The sequence below is a fragment of the Xenopus laevis genome, chromosome 9_10S (assembly GCF_017654675.1).
Source record: "Xenopus laevis strain J_2021 chromosome 9_10S, Xenopus_laevis_v10.1, whole genome shotgun sequence".
Taxonomy (NCBI): Eukaryota; Metazoa; Chordata; class Amphibia; order Anura; family Pipidae; genus Xenopus; species Xenopus laevis.
In genome coordinates this window covers 23,612,516-23,631,675 of record NC_054388.1, presented here as the reverse complement: position 1 = coordinate 23,631,675, position 19,160 = coordinate 23,612,516, and the positions used below count along the sequence as shown (strand labels likewise).

The following is a 19,160-nucleotide window of genomic DNA, read 5'->3' as shown; positions in this document are numbered from 1 at the left end:
TTGGGTTTTTTTTTGTTTTTTTTTTGTTTTTTTTTTATAAAAGCAAAAATAGATGGTGTGGGAAATGCATAGAAATAAAAATGCATAGAATACAGGAGAATGCTTATTGCCAAGACAGCGTGTACATTTAAATGTTATAGAATCAGAGCAAGAATGAAATGACAAGATGGTAACAGACAGACCCTTAGATGGATGAAGTGAAAAACAAAAACAAAAACTGTGGTACCGTGTTAGCCACAGTTTTTGTGATACCTATATTGGCTAACAATAAAAATACATTGCAAGCTTTCAGAGCACCAAGGCCCCTTCGTCAGGCAAAATACAAATGAAAGCTAGAAAGGCACAGCATATATACCGTTAGATCAGTGAAAGATATTCATGGGCAATAAATTAGGAAGTTACAGATACATAGAGATCAATTGTAGAGATAATACAATGAATTAGGGTGGGTTGTAATTAAAAAAGTCTATACCATTCTGGACTACTATTTGTGTGCTTCATCCAATGTGGTATACATTATTACATGTACTAGGTGCTCTACAGGAGGCATATACATTGGTAAAACAGGACAAAAATTGCACACAAGGATGAACCATCACAGACTTAAAATCAACACCAAATCATGTGATACACCAGTGGGGCAACACTTCTTTAGTCAAAATCACAGTCTTCAGGACATGCAGGTCTTAATTCTAAAAGGAAACTTAAAAACTGAATGGGAAAGGAAGATTCATGAATTCAAATTCATGGAGTTATTTAACACATTAAGACAGGGCCTTAATTTAGGGTCAGGTTTCATGTCACACTATGTGACCTGACTGAATCCAGACTCCTGGACTATTTACAACCCACCCCAATTCATTGTATTCTCTATCTATCTGTAACTTCCTAATTTATTGCCCATGAATACCTTTCACTGATCTAACAGTATATATGCTGTGTCTTTCTAGCTTTCATTTGTATTTTGCCTGACGAAGGGGCCTTGGTGTTCTGAAAGCTTGCAATGTATTTTTATTGTTAGCCAATATAGGTATCACTTCTACAATACTTTTTGTATTTCTTTGTTTTTTTATTTGATATGGATGAAGTGAAAGAATGCATGTAAGGGAGGGTAAGTGATTGAAGGGGAAAGATAAATGAATATATAAGGGGGATGGTGGGAGAAGAAGAAGGATGAAGATGGATGTAGGCAGCGGGAGTCATTACCCTGGTTGTTTTCTGGGTGTTTATGCAGTTGACACAGACTGAAAACCAGGAAATAAATGTTATCACTCACAGTCTTGGGAAGGTTCTGAAGGTGCCCTGGGTTGGCAATGCACCCCCCCCCCCCCCAGCTAGCTTTTCATTGTCAGACGATTATAAATGGTACCCATCTCCCCCTCAACATGGCCAAATAAATAGCATATCCTTCTATCAGTCTAGCCCCTCACACGGACTGCTCAAGGTGGCTGGGATGACTCATGACCTTTGGGTTAAGACACTGGCCTTTGAAGTAAGATTTTATTTTGTATGATCTCAAGCCAGCCCTGTGTGAATACGTCCAACTTCATATTCAGAGTACTTGCCCAAACAGAATGGCTACAGGCCCCATTAGATAGTGTGGTCTTTACCAAAAGTGATAAGTGAGTTATTAATAAAACTCCATGTTGATTTAATTTTAACTCTGTAAGTACCAGATGGAGGCAAAAATACACTGCAAACTTTCTGTAGGATACTGGCAGCCCATGGAGAAAACCAGATCACAGGGTGAAAAATGGGCCATGCAGCACACAAATATGTTTTTAATTTAAAAAGCAATCAATATTACTGTGCAATTCATTCTCTGGCATGTGTGGAATAACGCCCCACTATGAGCTTGTCTCTGCAGCATATCTGCTGTTAACCATTTTCATAACCACAAAAAGAACTATTTTTGAAACATTCAGCAAAGTTAGGGTAAAAATCAATTTGTTGTTAAAGGTCAAACAACTGCTCTAATGGCTGTTTTTCTGACATCATTATAAATACAGCATCTGATTGTACCTTTTTATCTGGCAAGGCACAGCAGTGAAACCGGAAAAGGCTTGTGCTGGGCTTGTGTCAGTGGCTTAGATTCTATGCTATGTATTGTAGCATGTCAAGGGTCACATGGCAGTAAGGGTTGAGAATTGAATGGCTGAATCCTAAATATCTAGCCAAATCTAATATCTTAATATGCGCAATGTCAGTGGCAATAATCCTTCGCCACATCTTATGTATTCTTATTTCTAAGCAATATTTTGTTTCAGCTGCCTGTATTTATTTTACGTTCTATTTAAAAACACACCCAATTCCATACCTCCCAACAGTCCAGTCTTCTGTGGGACAGTCCGGATTTTGACAGCTCAGTCCACAGAGATGGATTTCTTGAGATTCACTGAGATACATTTGTAACAATTCAAGATAAGTAAATATACATTTGTAACTAATATAAGCAAGTCTCTTGAGGAAACTGTGACTCACTGCTTAAAGGCCAATTTCAGCTTTATTAGCAAAACTGTTGTAACACAGAATCCTCAGAAATGTGTTCAAACTTTCATAACCTGCCAAATTTTGGGTGTGTGGGTGTGGTCATAAAAAGGGCATGGCCAAAAATGTTGCTACACTACGGACGCCTTGAATTTTTGTCCCTCTTTTCATTTTTCAAATGTTGGGAGGTATGCAATACATTCTGATTTGCCATGGTTTGCATGTGAACAAATGTGATGCTAAAACTAGCTGTATTCTGAAAGGAATCCCAGATGTGGAGGCTTCTTTATTATAGGTCAGATTTTAGCAGTTTTAGAGGTTTTTGAAACCACAACTAAACTCACAAACTCAAACAACAATTGTCATTGAAATTATTAAAAGATCATATTATAAAAAGTGCTGAACGATGTGCTACAAAATATGAATAGCTCAAAAGCCTCTAAAAATTCAAGTTTTTAAGAAAATTCCTAGCGGAAAAAAAACTGAAAACCTCTAAATCCAAATTGATTTAAAGCAGTACAATAAGAACAGCACAGCTCCCAACAACCCAGTCATAGAATACCTCAACAACTTTTACTTGGCGAAGTTTGGTTTTCATGTGTTTTTTACTTAATACATTTCTAATTTTTTGAGTTTTTTTTATAGGAAAATAAAAATTTTCGCGATTTGTGTGTGGGGGGGGGGGGGAAATCGCAATTCGATTGTTAGAAAATGGGCCCTTAGTCCATCCTTAGGAAAGCAACAACTACACAAATATTCATGTATAAAAAGTTCTGGATGAACCTTCTTGGCAATATTCATTTGACTTCAGTGTGGCTGCAAGTCTACTGACTTGCATCAACGTCATGCACATAGAATATTGCACCACATGCCACTGATAATACCACAGGGTGTACTCTGCCAGCCCATACCCCACCAGTTGTATTAATAGCATTAGTCCTTCTCAGTGAAAGAAAACAACACCATATACAACACAATCCTTGATGTCAAATGTCATCTGTCAGTCACATACATTTCTGGAAAACCCATCAGAAAACCAGGAAAAATAAATATAACTCTACTTTATTTGCTTACCTGGTTCCAGTGATTTGGGATAGTCTCTAGGGGGCTGCCCCTCCCCCCTCCTCTCATCACCCTCTTTTCCCTTGGCATTCTGAACTGGCACTGGGCTAACAGCCGGAGAGCTAGGCACCAATACAGAGCTGGCTTCTGGACAGGCAGGTAAAGTGCATGGGGCCAGTGGCCTTGAAGTTGGGCATTTGGACAATGGAGGCCTTATAGCTGGTGAATGGCAGCAGGGAGACAGTTTGGATGGTGCAGGTGCAGATGGAGGTGGCAGCAGTAGGGCAGGTGGAGTCTGGCTCTTGAAAGCATTTAAGGTGTCTGTTTTGCTATTTGACTTAATGGTATTTTCTGGAGTATCTTCAGGTTCTGGCTGGTGATCCTCTGGCTTCCTCTGTAGAAGTAAAAGTAATGTTCATTACTACAGGCTCCAGTTTAAAGGGTGACTAAATACTTTAGAAATGTTTAGTCTTTTAGGGTAATTTACCTGCAGGTGGTTTTGCCTCTGAAGGTCCAAGGCTTGGGCTGCCCTTTGCTGCTGTAGGGCATAGAGCTCCTGTTGCCGAAGAAACTGTGACCGTGAGTAGACTGGTAGCTGTCCTGGGTGCTGTAGGTGAGAAGCAGGTCCTCTACCAGGGTACATAGGGGGCCAGAGGGAAGCCTGATCCATGACATCCGCTACATAAAAACTACTTTGTTAGTGCATGAATTACTTGCTTCTAAGTTTGTAGAGCATATAGTGTCAAAGAGAAAATCTATATCTATCATAGATATTGCAAGTATTTACTGGATAATTCTTTTTTTTTTATTAGTGTGTGTATGGTTGTTCATTTTTTGTGATGAACATGTTAGATTAAAATGCCATGGGATATACATATTCTATAATCTAATAGCACATGTGTATCCGATCTGCAACCATGTTATATTAGCAGCTCTAAAAATTCAGAAACAGTTGCATAAAGTACAATCTAACTTACCCAGAGGGTGTGGAGCAGTGTGGGGAGAAGGGTCTGGAGGTAGAATAACCAACTGTGCAGGTGGTTCCTGCGATAGAGGGAACACAGGTTGCATGGCACTGGGCATGGAAGTGGGAAACCCAGGGGGAAGATTTTGGTGTAGAGCTGGATGACTTATACCTGAAGAAAGAAAGGAAAGAATCTTATTATGCCCCAGCTGAGTTATACTTGCTCTATCTATAGATTGTAATACATCCTTACAACCTGTGTAAAACACACATTATAAGAGCAGACATTTCCTTTATGCAAAACATCAATATTTTACACCTTTATATATTTGCATTTACACTATACAATACCCCTGCACAAGGCACAAAAATCTACCCCCCATGCATACAGTTTCACTCCAGCTACAATCCACGAAGTCTGTATACTTACTATAAGAGTGACCCCCCATCCAGATGGAGGGACTTCTAGTTCTGGGTAGCCAATGAGGGTGTGTAGGGTGGCTATGCGAGGTGGGATCTCCTCCTAACTGGCTAGCTTGAAGGGATGAACCACTTGCTATCATGAGGTGAGGGGTAAGGTCTCCAGGACAACCACTTGAAGGATGGATTCGAGCAAACTCCACCAGGTCTTTGTTTTCCCTGAACAGCAAAAATTAAACAGCAAAATTAATGGATTTTTTTGCCAGGCTTGGATTCGCAGCAAAATTCCCCATTGTGCCATTTTTTAATTTTTTTCTCAAACCTGCGGCAAAAATTTGCTGCAAAAAAAAAAAAAAAAAAAAAAGTGGCCATATGAAAAAAATGGGCATTGACTAATGCATTTGGACAAATAATTTGCCAAATAATCAAGTTTATATTCACTATCCCTCTCTCAGCATTTGTTTCTCTTCATTCAGTCTTCATGCAGCAATTGGATGTCAGATAATCATTAACAGTTACATTCAATACATCTTATAGGGGGCTCCTTTCCTAGCAGATGTATTAGAGCTCACTCAAATAACTGATTCCAGTACAAACACAAAATGACTGCCTTTGCACAAATTCTGCATGATTCATTCATGATATCTGGTGATTTTAATAGAGTGAGCTCTAATACATATTCTAGGCAAAAGGAGCCCCCCTATAAGATATATTGTATCTGACTATCAATGAATATCGGACACACAGGCCCTGATTTGTGGCGAGGCCACAAAGGCCCAGAACAGCAAAGTTTTAGGGGCAACATGCCGCCCAGCCGCTTCCTTGGACGCACTGGGGACTCGAAGCTCCCCAGTGCTTATGTGCCTGGAAGCACACAGAAACAGTACATAATTTTAAATTGATTGTATATAGAAAGTTTCTTATATCAGTATGTTTAAGTTTATTACATTTTCATTTTTGCAATAGTTCCCCTTTAATTACTGGTAGAATTTCAGTGAGCTACGTTTTTACACCAACAAGTGCATAAGTGAATAATGCATAAGTGCATAAGTGAAGCTAAACCTTACATATTGAATGGCCTGTTAGTAAGGCTTGGAGCTGTACATCCTGGTTTTATTGGTGATTAGAGACAGTCTATTTAGTAGAAAGGGGCAAGTACAGAGTATTGGAGTACTTATCCAGAAACCAGTTATCCATAAAGCTCTAAATTATGAGAAAGCTATTTCCCATTAAGGGAACAAAGTTCAGGGACCACAAGTGGACATTTCCCAGCTTGCAGAAATATATAAGTGATTAAGGATTTTATCTATCCTGAACAAAACATAATAAAAAAAAATAAAAAAAATAAAAAGGGGTGGATGATTTCTATGCTTTAGCTATGACCTGTTTGGTAGCAGAGAATATATCAGTTGCCATTAGATATTCTTTTATTTAAGAGGGCCTCCACTGGGTCATTTCAAAGTGTAAGCCCTGTAACATCCATGATTAAGGGTAAATCCAAATCCAGAATATGGCTGCCCCTTTGAAAGTGGATCTTCTAGCATAAATGTGAAGAGGAGGAGAAATCATTTTGTGATTTTAATTGGGACTATATATTAGTCCAATATACTATTGGCAAAGAACTTTTTGCAAGGTTTCTCTTGCCAGCACATTATTTGAGCATGGTACTGCATCTCTAACAATGTCCAACCATAAGTCATCTTCAAAACATAAAAACAAGTCCCTTTCCCAAACTTGGGTATATCTTAGTTCAGTTATTGGAGTTAAATGGGTTAAACAATCAACTATAATGGAAATTTTTCTTTTACGGAAAATACCTGAACACATATAAATAATAAAAATAAATAATATATTATCCCGACATTGTAGCTATTGCCAGCAGGCACGTTTCAGGGGCTGCTGATGCCTGAGGCAGCAGCCCTGATGTCGCCCCGCCCCTACCAGCACCGCGCTTTTAACTTCTAGCATTGGAGTAGGTGGAAGAGGGACCGCATCGCTAGTGCAGTGAGCGTAATTGCGCTATTTTGCCAGTGATAAAATCTGGGTTGATGACAAAGCTAGCCACAAGCTTATGAAAGGTTAGTCATGTTCCATGAAGTAGAATAGGGTTAGTACCTATCTGAGAAGGGGTATGTTTGATCAGAGCTGGGCCAAGCTGGCCAGGTCACCCTGCTCCACATCCCAGACAATGGACATGGAAGGTTGGTGAAAGCAACAGAGGGGGCACAAACAGACTACAGGCAGGCAAAAGACACTTTAACAGGTACCTGCCAAATGCTCCCTATTGTTGTCCCCTATAACTCTTCTACCTGTGTTTATCTACACAAATTGGACAGTTTAACAGGTACCTGTCCTGCACCACCCTATCATTGCACCCTAGGCAGGTGCCTCTTCTGGCCCTGCATTTATCTACCCAAAGTGGATATCGTTCTCCTTATGCCAGACAATTACCTGACACTAAAGTACCACAAAATATAGAAAATGACACTCACTGCATGAGAATGTCCCGACCAGAGATTCCCAGCCTCTCGTCACAAAGGCGGTTCCTTTCATCATCTGAGTCCAAGTCAATAACATTCATGGATCGTCCAGAACCAGCTGTCGTACAAGAGGAAATTGAACAAGGGTAAGCAAGTCCACTCTTGTACGAGTTCCATATCTCACAATAAAAGCAAACATTTTACAAGCTTCTTGCAGAAAACATCATGTAAGTAGGACTCAATTTTAAAAAATGTTTGGCTTAAATTTTCTTACATTAGGCAATATTTAAGGATTTTTCTATTTTTCGACAGTCTACTTCGCCAGACAAACAATAGTTCCAGTTAGGTAGAGGGGATAAAAGTCCACGCTTGATGGGATAGGGGGATTACAGCTGCAACGAAAATGTGGATCCACTTATCCGCATATAAATTGTCGTAAAGCTGAGTGAGGTGCGCTATGGTTTAGAATGACATACACCTAGAAAAGAAGAAAAACCTCGATAGTGTATTAACCTTAATATTAAGGGTAATATGCGCTGAGAACTACTCACAGGCGGTTCGTGGAATATCTGGCAGTTTAGAAACCGTGATCGCTTCAGAGCCTTAACATAGGGGCTATGTTAAGGCTCTGTAAAGTTCTAATTTATATCTAATAAAAGTTTAGATTCGTGCCCAAAAAGCCAGTGTGTATGAATGTAATATTACCTTAGAAAGAGCAGAGACAAACTCTACAATCTGAAGCGTCTGACACGAGGTGAGAGCCTACTTCCCGGAGCAACACGTCGAAAGTGACTAGCAGACCCGGCGTCTGCTGCTGAACTTCACCACCCAGCAGCACTCGTTCAGATCGCGGATCCGACCGGCTAACCAACCCAGGAGGACTGCACCATCGGACCGCTACCAGCAGAGGGTTAAACTGCGTCTGACTACCTTTGTCCGGTAAGCTTAAACCCTTCTGTCCTCCCCCGCACGCTAGCCGACTGTTCTGCACTATCCTGAGATTTTCCCCGCTAGGTACACAGCAGATGAGATCAACTCCGACAGGACACTGAAGCGATCACGGTTTCTAAACTGCCAGATATTCCACGAACCGCCTGTGAGTAGTTCTCAGCGCATATTACCCTTAATATTAAGGTTAATACGCTATCAAGGTTTTTCTTCTTTTCTAGGTGTATGTCATTCTAAAACATAGCGCACCTCACTCAATTTTACGAAAAACAATAGTTCCAAATATGGTTGCCACCTGGCCTGTATTTTACCAGCCTGACCGGTAAAAATGATGCTTGACCCCAATGTCATTAATGGGGAAAAAAATCTAAATATATAGGAAGGCCGGTATTTTTTTCAAAAAAACTAGGCAACCCTAGTTCCAACCCCATCAGAAAGTCAATGAGATTCATCAAACAAGCAGTTAATATATTTAAAGAACCATAACATAAAAAAATGATGCATTACTGCATTAGAGTAAGTAAAATAGAATGCAGTGTTGCCCCGCACGGGTAAAACTGGTGTGTATTTCTAAAAGACGATTATAGTTTATATACTATAAATATATAATACTATTAAAAATAAAACCCTACCAATCTTAAATTCCTTGAAATTTCTTCACAAAATGTGAGATATATGAATCTGCAAGTTCATTATTCAGACCCAGATTTGTGGGAGGCCACAAAGGCCTGGGCCTAGGGGAGCAAAAATGTAGGGGCACCGGTCTGAGAATCCGGCACTGTCATTATTCCTTTCATTTACCAGGAGGAAACTCTAGAAGCTCTGGAAATGCTGAGAGTAATGAATGCGGATGAAAGATAGAGTTTACAGTCTGACATACCTTAATCTTTAAGGTACACTGTATTTCACTTGCATACCAGTAAATGTTAATTCTTACAAAATGTAGAATAAATGAAAGAAAAAAAGGACAGAATGAACAACTATAAAAATGTTTATTGAAATTAAGATGGTCTTGATTTGTTCTATCATAAAATTATATTGCACCACGTTTCACCATACTCTTATCACATCCGTGTAACATGGATATTTTAGAGCAGCAGTTCAGGGAGCATTAAATATATAAGAACTCAGTGCTGAAGTGTTACCTGAAGGATACCTGTATCAGATAACATTTCACTTTCTTCTGATGTAGATACTTAAAGCATGATGCAAGTCTACATAGATACAGAATACATTATTTGGGGATGGATGATTCTATTAGTTGAAACTTTTTATGTACGACTAGGGCTGCTCCTGCGAGCAGCCAGTTACAAGGGTTGCCAAAAAGCTCTTGCAAATTTAAGAGGCAAATTTCCGGGGTTTAACCCAAAAATTTGGCTCCATTAGTGCAGAGAGCACTATTGCACTCATTGCACTAGTGATGCTGCCCCCCTTTGACCCACTCAGACTCCGCTTTTTAAGCGCAGAGCGGGGGGTGGCAGCATATTACCACAGTCCCTGCAGCCCAGGGCCAAGCCAGCTGGGCGCCCAAGGCAATCCGTGTTTGCCCCCTTGCCGGCACAGCTCCTAGTGCATATGTGCGTGCGTCCGGGAGTGTGCGTGTCAAGGAGCGCACACACGTCCGGGAGTGTGCGAGTCACGGAGTATTGCGCATGCATGCGCGTCTGCACTCAATATTTAAATTCGTGGAGGGGGAAGACAGTGCCGATGGGAGATAATGGGAGATAAGGGGTCCGGACCAGGGGTAGGCTGAAGGAAGAGGTACGTGCTTGGCACCCCCACTTCGTTGCGCCCTAGGCACGTGTTTCTTCTGCCTACCCCTAGTTCCAGCCCTGCTGTGGAGCTTACTATCTAAATTTCCTTTCGCATTCACACACAATAGGGTCAGTTTTATCAGGAGCCAGTTATAAAAACCTATTTTAACAATTAGTGTTTAATTGCCTGTGAGAAAGAAGAGAAATTAAATTGATCAAACAGTAAAAACGTAACCATTAGGGCCTGTACAAAAAATATCAATACAGTAAAAGCCAAAATTAAAATGACAATATAATGTACTGCGTGTAGCCATGGGGGCAGCCATTCAAGCACAGGATACACAATAGATAACATCAATTCTGAAGAATCCCATTGTATACTACAGGGTTTGTCTGTTATCTGCTGTGTATCCTGAGCCTTTTCACCTTTACCATCTTGAATGACTGCCCCCATGGCTACACAGCAGCTTGTTTATATAAATTATTGTAGTTGTTGAGTTTCTGAAGCAAACACACCAGGTTTACAAGTGATGCACAATCATATATTATATTTTTATTGCTTTAAAAGACTTTAATGTTTTTGTATTACTATTCCTTTAAAATTCAGCTAAAAGAAGAGTATATAGGAAAAAACATTATCATGAGCTGCGGAGTGGAAAGGCAGTGGAAATTATGTTGAAACAAATAGGAAAATATATTCCATCTATGACTTTCCCTGAACTTTCTGTGCACTTTTTTCTCTTTATCATAGCTTGTTGTTGAAATGAGATTGTAAATTGACTTACAGTTCAAGATGCATGTTCTGTAAAATAAACAATAACTGAATATGTTGGGTACACACTGGAAAATAAATATTCTTTAACCAAACTGGCCTATTCCTGGCCTGCATATTCTGATGCAAACTGACTGATTTGCAATTGGAATCTGGTCCCTTGACTATATATTCAATTATAGGCTTAATTAATTCCAGTTAATTTGGGAAACTGGCAAACAAGTAACCAAGGTCAGTACTGGCCAGCTCGGCTAATACACAGAATAAGGATGTGGCAAATTTTGCGGTTTTTATGGGAGAAGCCAAATAGCACAAATACATATTAAACAAAGACGTACTTGCAAAGTTTTGTGATCTCGAAGTATTCCTGCTCTGTGTACCTTTCGGTCCCATGTTATTCCTGCTGTGCCGACTAGATCCTGCACCAAATAATGGATCTTGGCGGCTCCCAGTATCCTTCTGACGTGCAACTGCCACCGCTATACCAACTGGGGGCTGCCTGACTTCGCCATCACCATGAGAGATCTCATTTTCCCGACTCCTGGCACAGTCCATGCGCTCTTGCTCTGGCTGACATTTGCTGGAGTGGAATTTCATTTCTTGTTGTGAGCAGCTGGCCTTCATGTTCCCTAAGCCCACAAATGGGGCCCTCTGACCCACAATAAGTGCTTGATTGCTGTACTTTAGTAGGTTTTTCATAGCAGAGACTTCATCAGTTGGGCCTTGCATTTCCTGGTTCAATGATGGGCCTGGGGTCATTAGCGCAGCCTGTTGTAAACTTGTGCTAAAAGGGTCAAGATATGAGTTCTTCCTCTCCTCATTTATTGAGATAGAAGAATCAGTCCATGGGGGAAGGGGAGGTACATTGTAGCCTAAGGAATTCAGCTCAATGGTTTTTCTTTTCCCATCCTGCACACTTCCCGTTTGCTCCATTTCAGTAGGTCTGTGTTGTTGGTGCCGTATCCGAGCAACCTTCTGAGAACTATGTGTCTGTGGGTCTTTGGAGGACCTGTCTAAAGTGCAACAGGACTGACTGGGTTTTACACAGTGTGCATCCTGGTGATTGGGACGAGGGAAATCTTGCGATGGAGGCATCTCAAAGTAACCCCCTTTTTCCATGCCCCTCTGCATAGCATGTTCAGAGCCCCCACTGCTCAAAAACTCTAAATTTTTGATCCTGGTGGCAGAGTTCTGCTGCCATTCCAACCGCCTCTCCCCTTTATTCTCAGTTTTCAAGTGAGAAAATGTGTTTGAGTAAGAACCTTGGAGATGGATATCAGAGTTCAGTTCAAGGCTCTTATCTTTTCCCTCTTCTCTATCCACATGGCAACTCTCCGGGGTCACCTGAAAAGGCCGGCTTTTGTCAGTGAAGTACCCCACTGAAGGCACAAATGTGGGCCTGCCCATTTTCAGATCCCTGCCAGCCTTTTCCTGCAATGAGCACACCACATCTGGGTTGGAATGCAGCTGGAGACAGGGGAATGAGCCAGTAGAGGTGTTCAGTGGGGCAGGAATGCTGGGTAGACTGGACGGGACTGTATATGAAACAGAGTGGTGAAGCATTTGCCTCCTCTCCAGGCACTCACTGTATGGTTGTTGGGGATCATGCTGAGGATATGTCTTGTCAGACCTAATTATGTCTTTGGCACATCGGCTCTGGCTCCCCTGTCTGGGCATTCCTGTCCCCATTGTGCAGCTTGTCAGCATTTGTTTGCATGGATCACCATTGAGTACTTTTGAGGTCATCAAGCAAGAATTGAGATGCTTGGTCCGGTTGTCACATGAGCCTCTCTGGTGAAGATCCTCCTTGCAATGACCATCGAGAGAAATAGGCAATACCACCTTCTGTCTCTCCTTGCCCTCCTCTTCAATGCGTCTCTCCTTTAGGTCCCCCTTGTTAATTTTTTCTTTATTTAGATCTGTGCTCCCCAGGTAACGTTCAGCATCTTTCTTTTGCAGATGGCCGTTTTCTCGGTCTCTGCTACAGGAACCAATGGGGTGGCCAGGAGCTGCACGGGCTATACTTGGGAAATTGTGATTGGCAGACAGAAGAGTTGGCTGTGCTGGAAGATTTCTCAAATAAAAATTATCTGAAAGAGAAAGAAATTTACAATTAATACGCCAAGTTTCTAACTAATATACAAAATTATATGTAAGATAAATGACCCTAACATATTTTGCAGAATAAGATCCCTATCATAACCCAGAAGTGTTTTCACTGTAAATCATGTGCATGTATATAAAAGGTTCAGAGAAAAGGAGCCGCATATTCAGGCTGGATTTATTTAGGTGTAACTTCAAACATGATAAAAACAGATTATAAACAACATCTCCATCAGATGTCAGAAGCATGGCAAATGTATCCTATATCACTTATCTCCACATCACAAAAAATCACTAGAATTGTCCCAAGGAGTAAAGAATCAAAAGATATTTCAGTACGGAGACAAGTGGGAATATTGTCTCAAATTAACATTTGTGACAAGTACATTACATTTGAGACTAATAGAAGTAACAGTCATGTGTCTTAATCCATAATGACAGACAATAAGAACAGTTTTATATTATATACAGTAGATATGCAAACAAAAATAGAATACAAGTGCATATTTCGAGTATATACTCGAGTATAAGCCGAGTTTTTCAGCATCCAAAATGTGCTGAAAAAGTCTACCTCGGCTTATACTAGGGTCAGCGGGCAGTAGCTGAGATTGCAGTCACTTTTAATCATTCCTATATCAACAGTTCACTTGGGGAGAGACTGCAATATCACACAGCACCCTCTGTTGGTTATATGAAAGAATAACAGTGCGCCCTCTGTTGGTTATATGAAAGAATAACAGTGACTGAATATCACACAGCACCATCTGTTGGTTATATGAAAGAATAACAGTGACTGCAATATCACACAGCGCCCTCTGTTGGTTATATCAAAGAATAACAGTGACTGCAATATCACACAGCGCCCTCTGTTGGTTATATGAAAGAATAACAGTGACTGCAATATCACACAGCGCCCTCTGTTGGTTATATGAAGGATTAACAGTGATGGCAATATCACACAGAGCCCTCTGTTGGTTATACGAAAGAATAACAGTGATGGCAATTTCAAACAGCACCCTCTGCACATGGTAGTGGGACAGTGGGACAATGCACACAGTAATCCATTTGGCAATTCTCTGTCACCATCAACTTTGCAAAGAAGTCCGGTTGATCGCTGGGGGGGGTCGCTTTGGCGGAATGTGCGCTGCTGGGAGACAGGGCTGTAGTTGTGTCTAGGCTTATACTAGAGTCAATAAGTTTTCCCAGTTTTCGTAGGTAAAATTAGGTACCTCGGCTTATACTCGGGTCGACTTATACTCGAGTATATACGGTATGTTGATGATGGAATGGTGAAACAAAGTCCAAGGATCATTTGACCCCTGGGACAATGATCACATCATAATATCTGCCTATACAGCCAAGTCAGAAGCATATTCATACCTCCCAACATTGGAAAATGGAAAGAGGTCCAAAAAGATCTGCTGTGCATAATGCAGCAAAATCTTTTGACCATGCTTGTTTTATGGCCACATCCCACAATTATGATATCCATACCATTTTTACAAAATTTGGCAGGTTATGAAAGTTTGCACACATTTCTGGGAGTTATAAGGCCATATTTTATGTGTTATAACAGTTTTGCATGGTGCCCTAGGCAACCTGGCCGGTTGTGTCGCCTCTCACAGATGGGCGCTCATGAGCACATGCACGTGAATAGACCCGCGCACAAGTCCTTCTCAGCAGGGTTAAGTCTAGCATGAGAGTGGAGAGAGGGGACCAGACTAGGTGTAGGAGGCAAAGAAGGTACGTGCCTGGCACCCCCCCCCCCAGTTTTGCATCCTAGGCACATACCTAATCTGCCTACCCCTAGTTCTGGCCCTGATTTTGCTAATGAAAGTGAAATTGCCCTTTAAAGGCAACCATAAACAAAAAGTTTTAACTTTTCCTGTCTCTTAGTGTTTCAGTGTGGCAGCTCAGTGATCCAGGAAAGGGGTCCCCAACCACCAGCATCAGGCCACGCATAACCAGGCTTTCTCTGGTTCTGGCTGCAGTCTATGATAGCTGCAAAAACAATTAAAAAGGCCCCAATTACCTGCAATCTCAGTTCCCCAATGTGCCATCAACATGATGACAGCTGTGCAAAGCCCAGTACACTTTCTACTGATCACGTCAAGGACCAAAATACTTCTTAAACTGAGTTTTTTGGTAAGCCTTAGATGCACCCAAGCATCAGCCCACCCCCACCTTGGAGAATTTGTCTTGTTGTAAACTGGTCTGTGGCGCAGAAAAGGTTGGGGACCACTGATCCAGGAGCATTCTGAACTGTTACAATTTGTTACTTTCAGATTTGAAGTGAAAATTCAAATTAAAAAAATTTGAATTTCAAGCTAATTTTTGGAACTTTGACTAGGGAATAGTCAAAATTTGTTTTGAATTTGAAAAAAAATCGAAAATTCGAATATAGAAATTTATCATGTACGGTCTCTTTAAAAATTCAACTTTGAACAATCGTCATATAAAACCTGCCAAATTGCTATTTTAGCCTATGAGCTAGTGCTATACAGCAGTGGCATAACTTGCATGTGTCAGGGCACCGCCCCCCTACAAAAATCCCAATAAAAAAAGAATGATCTAACTTCAGATTTATAAAAAATTGACTAAGAGGAGGGGATCAAGGCTGAAAAAGCAATTTTGCGAAACGCGCGTTGGCTTGCCATTCTTACTGGTTTATACCAATTTTAGATAAAACCTTGGGGGGTTCTTTTTACAAAAACGTTTTTTATAGTGATCTGGGCACTTCTCTCTGCTCAGATTATAGGAGATTCCTCATCTGTATTCTTGTTTACTGTTTTCACTATAAGTGCTCTGGAATTTGTGTGTTTTTTAGACAAGACAGCTTCTCAATCTAGACAGTTAAAATAGAATTGAGACCACAGTTCCAGAAGCACTGACTTCTCCTCCTTTGTGGGGTCCTGCAGTTAGTAAAACAATCAGCTAGACAATACGGGACTTTTCCACCATTCTACCAATTTCCTTTTCCTACCTTTTCTTGGAATCAGAGATGTTCATAATTGCACTTTAATTTATATGTGAATTGATCACATTTGGTGGCACTTTACCATCCTTATTGGTGTTTTAGTGGGTTGTTAGTAAATTATCAATTAATGTTAAATGAATTATTCATGAGTTAGAATTTACCTAATATACACAATAATCAAAAGGAAAATGAATTGTGTTTTAGTTTTACTCTATTAAATGTTAACTTATTGAGGTTAAGCACTAGCACTATGTGGGATCAATTAATGAAATAAAAAGAGGGAATTCATAGATATTGGATCACGTGACAGATTAATAGTTGTTATTTGTTGCTGGCTATCAACTTTTTTCAAGATTTTTAATGGTTTAACTGAAAACAGATCACACAGTGATAATATATATTCTTTTGTAACTTTTCTGATTAAGAAGACGGGGATACTTTTCTTCTTTTCTCCCCTACAAAAATCCCTACCCGTGAACTCTCCGCATCCAACCTGCCCCCCATTATCTTGCCTCCCTATGTCCTCCCTCTGAGGAGTACACACTCAAAGGTAAACAAGTGGCTGGGGAGGGATGGATTCTTTAAAACTTTAAGGGGTTCAAATCAACCAGGTACTAGGATTTCCACCGAATCCTGATAAAAAAAAAGGCACATCCATGTATACTAAATATTTTTCTATAATGTGTAAGAAACATGTACATTTGTGCCATATTTATGCGATTTATTAACGTGGACCTGTCACCCAGACACAAAAATCTGTATAATAAAAGTCCTTTTCAAATTAAACATGAAATCCAATTTCTATTTTTTATTAAAGCATTCATAGCTGTTGTAAGCTCGTTTAAATATCTCAGCTGTCAATCAAATATTGTCTGCCCTTCCTCTATGCCATGGGCATAGAGGCGGGGCAGACAGTTACTTTCACTTTCCATTCAGCACTTCCTAGATGTCACTGCTCTCCACATATTCCCCCGTTCTCTTTACCATTGAATTTTGCAGCCAGGGCATGGGCATCGGGTCCCCCATTCTGGTGCACAAACAAGATTGAGATGATGCAAGGCTTGCCTTAACAGTGTGCACAAGATGGCTGCTGCCTGCTTGCTATAATCATGAATTCCCAGACTGAAGGAAACAAGATTCAAATAATTTATATAGTGTAATTAAAGTTCATTTTGCTTGACTAATGTGATAAAAAAAAATTTGGGTGACGGGTCCCCTTTACGCAAGTCAAATTCATTAACACCTACTTTGTAATTTTTCCCAGGGTACGTCTAGTTCCCCTTCCCCCATATCTGGGGGGAGCTTGTTGAACATTTTGAAAATGTCCTACTCACACGAGAATTTAATCAGCCCTTAGAGAATGAGAGAGTAATAGGTCATTAACTACTACATTCAATAAAATATCTAGACGATAAGTGAATAGTTCTAGTAAAAGGAGAGGCTGAAAAATAAACAGCAGAAATGGGCAGTAAATAAACGTCTGAAGCCATAACACATATAGGGCTCCATACTAGAGGTGTTTCCTTGGGACTGGCAATGTTACTGTTTGTGTATCCTCATTGCTACCAAAGACACCCTTTAATCTAGAACATAAAATAGCAGCAATGTAACTATAGAGAAAGCAAACCCTGCCCAAGAGGTCTAGGGCCTAGTGCGGCACTAACCGATAAACAGTTTCAATATTTGATTATGCAAAATGTCTTATTCTTCTATAAAGGGGGGGTGGGAGTGGCTGAGGCTAAAACGATTTATTTAAGTCACTGTTGAATGGAAGTAATATATCCAGTGCCACACTTTTACATCTCTACTTTTATCACAGTAGCTCTACTTTTATTGTAAATGTTTAAATACACCCAAATCTAACCACCAGGAAATATAAAGAACATAGTCAATAATAGTAGCCAAATGTTAAACTTGCCTTTCTGGGACTCATAAAAACGATGCTGCCCATACAAGACATTGCTGTTCCCGTGGTCCAGGTGGCTCATAGGCAGAAATGTAGAGGCCAGGCTTGCAGAGAAACGGGGATAACCTGAGGAAGCATAAACAAAAAATTAGTACAAAGTGCATTTTCCACGATATAAAATTCAGTGGAAAAACATAAGCTTTAAAGTGGTGATTCAACTTAAAGTTAACTTTTAGTATATTATAGAATGGACATTTCTAAGCAACCTTTTAGTTGGTTTTCATTGTCTTGTATTTTTTTTTTTTTTTGGTTTTTAATTTGCCTTTTTCTTCTGACTCTTTCCAACTTTCAAATGGGGGTCTGTAAGGCTACAAATGTATTGTTGTTGCTACATTTTATTACTCATCTTTCTATTCAGCCCCCCTCATATTCCATGAATATTTTATTCAAATCAATGAATGGTTGCTGGGGTAATTTGGACCCTAGCACCCTGATTGCTGAAACTGCAAACTGGAGAGCTGCTGAATAAAAAGCTAAATAACTCAAAAATCACAAATAATAAATACTAAATAATAATAATAGCTGATTGCAAATTATTGTCTCTACATCAGAGATCCCCAACCTTTTTTACTTGTGAGTCACATTACGAAGTAAAAAGAGTTGGGGAGCAACTCAAGCATGTAAAAAGCTCACAGAGAATGCCATATCAGGGCTGTAATTGGCTATTTGGTGGCATCATGTGGACTGGCAGTCTATACAAGGCTCTGTATGGTAGTGCACATGGTCTTTGTGCCTTAAAAAAGTGCCTCCAAGCCAGGAATTAAAAAATGAGCACCTTCTTTGAGGCTCCTGGGAGCAACATCAAATATATCAGAGAGCAACATGTTGCTCACGAGCCACTGGTTGGGGATCACTGCTCTACTATCATACTAAAATTAACAACCCCTTTAAACGTGAACTAAAACTTAACTAAAGAAGTAGGGTAGAAATGTTGTACATTATGTTTTGGGTTTCTGTACCAGCACTTTAGCAGGGAAGATCAGTGCCTCTATAAATATGCCCCTGTAGCTCCCCATCTTCTTTTTTGCAGATTCACTGTACGTGCGCTGTGCTGCTTTCAGTTACTGAGTTTAGGGGCCGACACACAATATACAGTACACATAGAATATAAATGTCACCATATAAGGCTGATTTATAATACAGAGAATACAGTTAATTACTACATGGCAGCACAGAAACTAGTGCAACAGGCATCAGAATCTAATAATCAACCTTGTAGCATCAGCT

At 40.2% G+C, this 19,160-nt stretch overlaps 1 protein-coding gene across 6 annotated transcripts in view; it reads right to left on the bottom strand.

Annotated features, from left to right (window-relative positions):
• Positions 1–19,160, bottom strand: part of bahcc1.S (BAH domain and coiled-coil containing 1 S homeolog) — a 140,277-nt gene that overhangs the window by 30,729 nt on the left and 90,388 nt on the right. For 5 of the 6 annotated variants that reach the window (XM_018238333.2, XM_018238334.2, XM_041578925.1 and 2 more), the window contains exons 4-10: positions 17,886–17,999; positions 11,226–12,977; positions 7,426–7,531; positions 4,944–5,152; positions 4,527–4,685; positions 4,037–4,227; positions 3,562–3,943 (exon numbers count right to left, since the gene is read on the bottom strand). In XM_018238333.2, the coding sequence (XP_018093822.1) occupies positions 3,562–3,943; positions 4,037–4,227; positions 4,527–4,685; positions 4,944–5,152; positions 7,426–7,531; positions 11,226–12,977; positions 17,886–17,999 (2,913 nt within the window). The remainder of the gene's footprint in view (positions 1–3,561; positions 3,944–4,036; positions 4,228–4,526; positions 4,686–4,943; positions 5,153–7,425; positions 7,532–11,225; positions 12,978–17,885; positions 18,000–19,160) is intronic. The other variant, XM_041578927.1, reaches the window with a different exon arrangement.